Source organism: Plasmopara halstedii, assembly GCF_900000015.1.
Source record: "Plasmopara halstedii genome assembly, contig: Scaffold_614, whole genome shotgun sequence".
Taxonomy (NCBI): Eukaryota; Oomycota; class Peronosporomycetes; order Peronosporales; family Peronosporaceae; genus Plasmopara; species Plasmopara halstedii.
The window spans coordinates 2,141,658-2,148,707 of record NW_020187532.1 but is presented as its reverse complement, the minus strand read 5'-3'; the positions used below and the strand labels follow the sequence as shown (position 1 = coordinate 2,148,707).

Here is a 7,050-nt window from a genome sequence, read left to right as displayed (position 1 = left end):
CGATCATGACCATCAACTTCTTTTGTCCAAAGAGAAGCATTATTAAATTTTTAACTGTAATGGCTTTGACCCTTAGCATAGCGGCGTTAGGGTGGGGGCTGGTTGCTTTCTCCAACACCTGGTTTAGACGTCTATGGAGGTGTAGCACCAGCAATTCTCGCAATTAAAAGCCCCCATCATGAGTGTATCCCGCTTGTGCAGCCAATTATCTTGAACCCTCAGGGTCATCAAAAGACAGAGGCGAATAGCGAGTCTTAATGCTTTGAGGACAGATAGGTGAGCATAAATTATTCACATTCACACAAAATACAGTCGTATTGACGATAAGTGCTACCATGAACAATGTATCTGCCGCGGACTATGCACAGAGGAAGAATGACTTTTCTATATTAGCTAATGCGCAGAAAATAATTTGAAACGCGTTTTCCAGGTGGCCAGAATGGAAGTCTTCCGTGTGCATCCGTCTAGCAGGATCGAGGGCCTCTCAATTAGCGTGGTTGTTGCCAAATCTGCTCTTATCTCAGGAGTGACATAAAGTCATTATGTAATTTAGCTGAAAAGTTCAACAATGTATGATTTCCATCTCCATTGCTAAATCCCTATATGTATGCTATTAGCGTGAGGCTAGCGGCCCACCCTTCCCACTTGACCTGTCGACTCAAAGGCTCATTGCTCTCATCAGTATCACTTTATAAGCTGTGATCTACATCCAAAAGACAATAGTGTCATCTGTACGTACACCACAACATGGTACCAAGGAAACTTGAGGTAACATGAGTCTGGGCATGTACTTGATGCTGTCCAACGCTGCGTCATCAAATGGCTGAGAATCGCCAAGGTCTCCACATTGGTCACCCCCAGAGTATCCCGCCCGAACCGACAATCGAGAACAATTGGCTACACTTTCAAACCAGTTCGAGAGATCTATACAGGGTAGGCTTTACCATGCTCCTTTGCGTCACATATGTCTTGGAAACAGCATTTGATCCGGATTGGTGGCTGTATATGGCTTATTTTAAGTATGCAGCTTGCCATTATCGTTTCTTTTAGTAAGGTCGGCGCCAAATGGGGATATTTACTCTCTCTCTCATCAAACCATCTTTTTGCATTACAAGTCAGAAAAAGTCGATGACCTCGCACTGATTATTCTACCCATGTATTTGCATGTTACGCTATATTTGGTTCTTGACTAACTCTAGTCTGGGCAACACCCGCTGTAGGTCTCTTCTTCCCACGTCGTAGAATCCGTTATCAAGGAATAAAAACATTCGCACTCAGTTTCTTATGATCTCAATGACAGACACAACCATACTGGCGACCACTGGTACAACCAGTATCCACTCGGTGTTTTGCGCTTTATTCGCACTTATTGCAACGTCATTGCAAACGATATCGCACCTTGGGCTCGCGTCAAAGTGTCTTCTCATGAGGGTCACAACTTACCAAAGTTCCACTGCGAGAGAAGTATGGAGAACTTAGTTTTCTTCGACGTTCAAGTTAGTTCATGGCCTGTGAGGTTCAGTCCAGGCCATATCTAAGATGAGTGTAATCTTGAATACATGTCTAATACCAGATAGCGCTATACAACTGTTAAGGTCCTAGCGCTATAATGTAAAGTTTATAAGAGCCATCGACCTATAGAGCGTTCCCCACCAAAAGACGAACGGATATTGTACTAGCATTTGACACCCCAAATACTGTTTCGTTTTCCTATGTACGCCTTTGAACCTATTAAACAAGTCTGTTAGGATGAATAACCAAAATTTTGAGCGTCTCCACATTCAGGCAGTGTAAGTACCCTTAGGACTTACTCCTGTTGACTTTGAGATCCACTAGGTACAAGTAAGTCCAGTCCTTTCCAAATGGCACTTGGTAAACTGCTAAAATCGGCATTCCCCCGAGGGTCTGTTTATCAACTCTAAACGAGACCTTGATGTTTGAACCTCTTATCCGAAAGAGTTGTAAAGGGGGCACGCAGGGTGTAAATGATAGCATGTTACAACCTCGGATATCATGGTGCTGCTCGACAGTCACTGTTAATTTCTCTCGACACAATAAAACACGCACATGGAGCCTTTCGCCCCCACGCCCCAAACGATCCTTGTGAAACGGAAGTTGTCGTATCTAATGCAACATCTAGTACTTCTTCAAATGAGGTTAAGTACGAATTGCTCGTTGCGAGCCACACCTGTACGGAGATCTTTGATAAACTAACTTTTTAGCGACTTCAAAAAAATTATCTTGGCCATTATGTTTTGAGATTTTAACAAAAAAATTCGATCCTTACAGTCAGATAAAATTTAGACCACCCGGTACAAACACCTACGAAAGCTGTCGATTGCCGCGTTTGATAATATATGTGTATGGACACCATAATAGATTTTCTCAAAATATATTTATTTTAGCCATTCCTCAGCACTCTCTCACAGTCAATTCTAACCAATCACAAAGTCCCTTCATTTCCACCATTCAACCTAAATGACCGACGTCGAGACGCCGTTGCTTTGGTGCATTGACGAGCGGAATGTGGCAACCCGTCGTGGCCGTATCGTTCGAAAAGTCAGCGAACGTTATTTACGTGATGATCTAAGCTGTTCACTACCCAATTGCGCGCTTTGTAGTGCCGATGACGATGCATCAGCAGCCACACATGTTTTAGGCATGACAAAGACGTTATTAGCTGAATCGCCGCGTAATGGAGTGTACTTATTACCATCGATGAAGACAGTATTGCTGCAAATGGATGTATTAGAGTTTAGTATCAAAAATAGCACGAAAACTACTCACGATCAGGGAGATTCTGAAGTCTTTGCGGATGTTCTGGTTCTAGAAACTGTCTGGGAATATGTTAAACGTCAAGATTTGGGCGTTTACAATCGTCTTCGTGCGTTATTAATGAATGCCGATCGACGATTTGTTGTGTTTGCTAATGAACATCATCGAGCTTGTTTTGTTCAGAAGAAAGAAGTGTTACCACAAGGGTACAGAGAGAACAAAGTCGAGGACATTGTCACTTTGGAAACAGAAGATGAACGCAATGAACGTGCGGTAACTACTGCTTATAATTGGTACGTTGATCATTTGCAGAAACTCGATCGAATGGATGTCAAGATTTTGTTTTTAGCAAATGATGAAGAAGATTTAAAACAAGCTCAAAAATTTGGCCTTCAAGATGGCATGACAATTGCTGACTTTGTGAAGCCTGTGTCGACGAAGTATCCAGAATTGCAAGATCTTTTATCGGCTTCTGCAGCTGAGGAGAAAGAGATGAGTGTGGAGGGAGTCAGTACCACCAAAGGACGGAATCGGAAACAACTGTATCCAGAGCATTTAAGTGCAGGCGAGTTACTAGCAGGTATAAAGAATCAGAGATTTTTTAAAGGGACATTACGATGCAATCGGGACCATTGGCTTGAATGTCATGTGTTGATTCATGGTACAAATGGCGTCAAAATTCCGGTACTTTTACAAGGGCGCGAACATATTAATCGAGCAATTGATGGTGATCTCGTCGCGATTCAGGTGTTACCACAGGATCAATGGAAGAAACCATCAGATGCATTCGCTGCGAATGGTTCGATTGAAGATGACGAAGAAGACAATGAAGACATTCAATCAGAACAAGCTGGTCTTGCTGAACCCACTGTGCCTTTAGAGCAAGTGGCGCTTCTTCAAAGTGATATCAAGCCTGCCGGACGTGTAGTTGGTATCATTGAACGCAATTGGCGCAAATTTTGTGGCTCGTTGGAGCCTCCACGTGACGGTGCAATGTTAAATGCCTCTGGTAGTTGTCTTGTCGTGCCTGTGGATCGAAAGGTACCAAAGATCAAGATCCAATCACGGCAATTGAACACACTTATGGATAAGCGCATTCTTGTAGCAATTGACTCATGGCCTGCGTACAGCAAATATCCATTAGGTCATTATGTGCGTACATTGGGTGTAATTGGCGATAAAGAGACCGAGACGAATGTGTTACTGATCGAGCATGACATTCCTTGTGATCAATTTAGCGACGAAGTCATGCGTTGTTTACCACCAGAAGATTGGCAAATTACTTCATTAAACTCCAAAGGTCGACGTGATTTACGTGATTTGCCAGTTTGTAGTATTGATCCACCTAATTGTAAAGATATTGATGATGCTTTGCATGCAAAGTTATTACCAAATGGTCATTTGCAAGTTGGTGTGCATATTGCTGATGTCACGCACTTTGTGCCACCAGGAAGTGCATTAGACGAAGAAGCAGCAGATCGTGGTACTTCGACGTATCTCGTAGACCGTCGTCTTGATATGTTGCCAGGTTTATTAACTACAAAGCTTTGTTCACTTACGTCGACTGAAGATCATTTTGCATTCAGTGTTTTGTGGGAATTGAAGCTTGTGGGTGACAACGATGTTGAGGTTATTGATGTGCAGTTTTGCAAGAGTATAATTCGTTCTATCGCATCCTTATCCTATCAACAAGCACAAGAGCTTTTAGATGATCCAGATGCTGGAAGCGTTTATGGTTGCGATCAGAAGAAAGTGAAGAAAAAACAAGGCAAAAGTGACGACCAGTGGAAACGTCGTCAAATACTTGGAAGTGGAATCAAGACGCTGAATGTCATTGCGACTCGTTTACGTGCGAAACGAATTGCAGCTGGTGCATTGACACTTGCGTCGCCTGAAGTTCGATTTGTCCTTGATACCGAAACTCAAAACCCATTAGATGTGCAGATGTACACTCTTCGGGATACTAATGCACTTGTAGAAGAATTCATGCTACTGGCAAATATTACAGTCGCTAAGAAGATTGTACGTCACTTTCCAACCTTTTCAATGTTGCGTCGTCATCCTGCACCGTCAAAGCGCCAATTTGATTTATTATGCAGTCAAGCGAAGGCTGTGGGTGTTGATTTGCATGTCGACACATCAAAACAATTACAAGATTCATTGGATTCTGCGGACATAAATGGCAATACAATGGAGAACAAGAGAAAACAATCTGGACTTGCAATAAATCCATATTTCAACAAGCTATTGCGCATTATGACCACACGTTGTATGATGCCGGCGAGTTACTTTAGTTCTGGAGAAGTAGCACCATCCGAATTTCATCATTACGGTCTTGCTGCCCCCATCTACACTCACTTTACATCACCCATTCGACGGTATGCTGATGTAGTCGTCCATCGTTTGCTGGCAGCAGCAATTGGAGTTGCACCGTTACCGCAATATCTCGAGAATAAATCGCATTTACATGAAATAAGTGACCAGCTTAATCGTCGGCATCATGCTGCTCAACTTGCTGGTCGTGCTTCAGTGACACTTCACACGATACTTTACTTTCAGCAGTATCCTACTCACACAGATGCGGTGATTACGAAAGTTAAGAAGAATGGGGTGGGGGTGTTATTGCCTCGTTTTGGAATAGAAGGCATGATCTTTGTTTGTGAGAAGGGTGAAGAAGACGATGATAAGGTTGTACACTTTGATGGTACTCATCATACGCTGACGTTAGTTCAACAAGCTCATCGTAAACTGCAAGTCTTTGATCGTGTTCGTGTTAAAGTTTACGTGGCTTCCACTTATGGCAATCGCCAAGAATTGAAAATGGATTTGCTGAAAGAAGATGACGAGGAAGACGACAAGGTTGAAAGTGAAGATCAGAAACTGGCTGAAGCGAATCTTCAAGCGGTTCGCAAGAAACGTAAGGTTGCTTGAAACTTGCCAATGTTTATAAATCCAAGTAGATTTTTTTTCCTTCTTGATTCATTTGAACGGGAAATAAAGCGCGTAACTACTTAAAATACTACACTAGACTGTCTCCTTATAATTTTAAGCATGAAATGATAAAGTCGCTCAAGCGTACTCTAGGTGTAGAGTACACAAGTTAGTGTACTCACTCAATGGTGTTGTTACACATTCACAAGAAATTGCCAGTAGTAATGCAGATTAATCAGGTTTTAGTATATAAATTAGGTACTACTATATCAATATCGAAAACCTAGAATTTTAGATATTGGAGGCTCCGCAACTGAAACAGATAAAGTTTTAGTTTTGAATAAAAGAGTTCATTCACCTTGGCTAAGGTTTTAAAAACTCTGCAGTGCAGCGGATTGCGATCCGCTGCACTCGTACTGGTTCTTGTCAAGAATGTAAGGTCCGTGACATTAGCTTAGCTTCCTCTTGGCAAAGAGCTACGGCAGCCCGCTGCAAAACGTCTTTAAGCTCTCGCCGCAGATGTTGACACTCTTGGTCAGTCTGTCGGTTTTAGTTGTGGAATTTATTTATGGTACACGTCCGGGTTACCTGCTTTTCTGTCTTGGTGGACTGTCTGTGGTTCGCCTCTCACTGATGGCACGCCATAAGGCACCCTTAGGAGCCATCCGAATGTGATTTCCTCTGTTGAAAACTTAGTCACGTCTTAACCATCGTTTAAGACGAACTACCTTTTGCTCATGTGTAGCAATGCAATTTTTGCCGAGCAAAGCAGAACGCTTATGGATTCCCGAGAGCGCATCCGGAAACAAATTTATGTCCGTACCCGTCACACGCCAGAATTATCGAGATACCGTCATGATTAAGAGAGAGCATATGATTTAGCCACAGGATGGTCATCTTCCAGTGGCATTGCTATATGAGCGATGGGTGTTTCCCCTTTCTGGTATGGTAGAGGGATCTTTGTGTGTTATCTATATCAGGTGTAGTAGAAGAGATACCCTCACTCATAAATATTCTAGGCCCCACTCCAGGGGAATTATTCTTGGCGTCCTCGCCACTCTGGATTAGGTGTATACTTTTTTGCATAAAGCCAAAGTGTAACGGGGTTACACATACCCTGGTAACAAGGGTGTGTGTCACACCAGATGGGCATGGTGTAACCACACCCAAACAAATATACGGTACGGAGCTGGATAGCCAGTAGTTATACATGTATTTAGACATATCTAGGAAAATCTATGCATTTGAAATTAGGCGACTTTGCCGCAAATAAAAATAGTTTTGAATCGAAACGGATGAGTGAGTTAGCCTTGGGCAAAAGTTGTAATTACTCTTGGAGTAAGT

The 7,050-nt window shown here is 42.6% G+C and overlaps 3 protein-coding genes across 3 annotated transcripts; 2 read left to right on the top strand and 1 right to left on the bottom strand.

Annotated features, from left to right (window-relative positions):
* Window positions 1-1,731: 1,731 nt before the first annotated feature.
* PHALS_12425 (uncharacterized protein) lies at window positions 1,732-1,995 on the bottom strand (the record flags this gene model as incomplete). Its single annotated transcript, XM_024727968.1, has 3 exons — window positions 1,732-1,741; window positions 1,812-1,905; window positions 1,944-1,995. 3 exons carry the CDS (start codon window positions 1,993-1,995, stop codon window positions 1,732-1,734), a joined length of 156 nt encoding a protein of 51 aa, XP_024578492.1.
* Window positions 1,996-2,478: 483 nt separating this feature from the next.
* On the top strand, window positions 2,479-5,706 carry PHALS_12424 (exosome complex exonuclease; the record flags this gene model as incomplete). Its single annotated transcript, XM_024727967.1, has 1 exon — window positions 2,479-5,706. One exon carries the CDS (start codon window positions 2,479-2,481, stop codon window positions 5,704-5,706), a length of 3,228 nt encoding a protein of 1,075 aa, XP_024578491.1.
* Window positions 5,707-6,225: 519 nt separating this feature from the next.
* Window positions 6,226-6,794, top strand: PHALS_12423 (uncharacterized protein; the record flags this gene model as incomplete). The annotated part of the gene is made up of 4 exons (XM_024727966.1): window positions 6,226-6,377; window positions 6,452-6,521; window positions 6,595-6,654; window positions 6,726-6,794. 4 exons carry the CDS (start codon window positions 6,226-6,228, stop codon window positions 6,792-6,794), a joined length of 351 nt encoding a protein of 116 aa, XP_024578490.1.
* Between the last annotated feature and the right edge of the window lie 256 nt (window positions 6,795-7,050).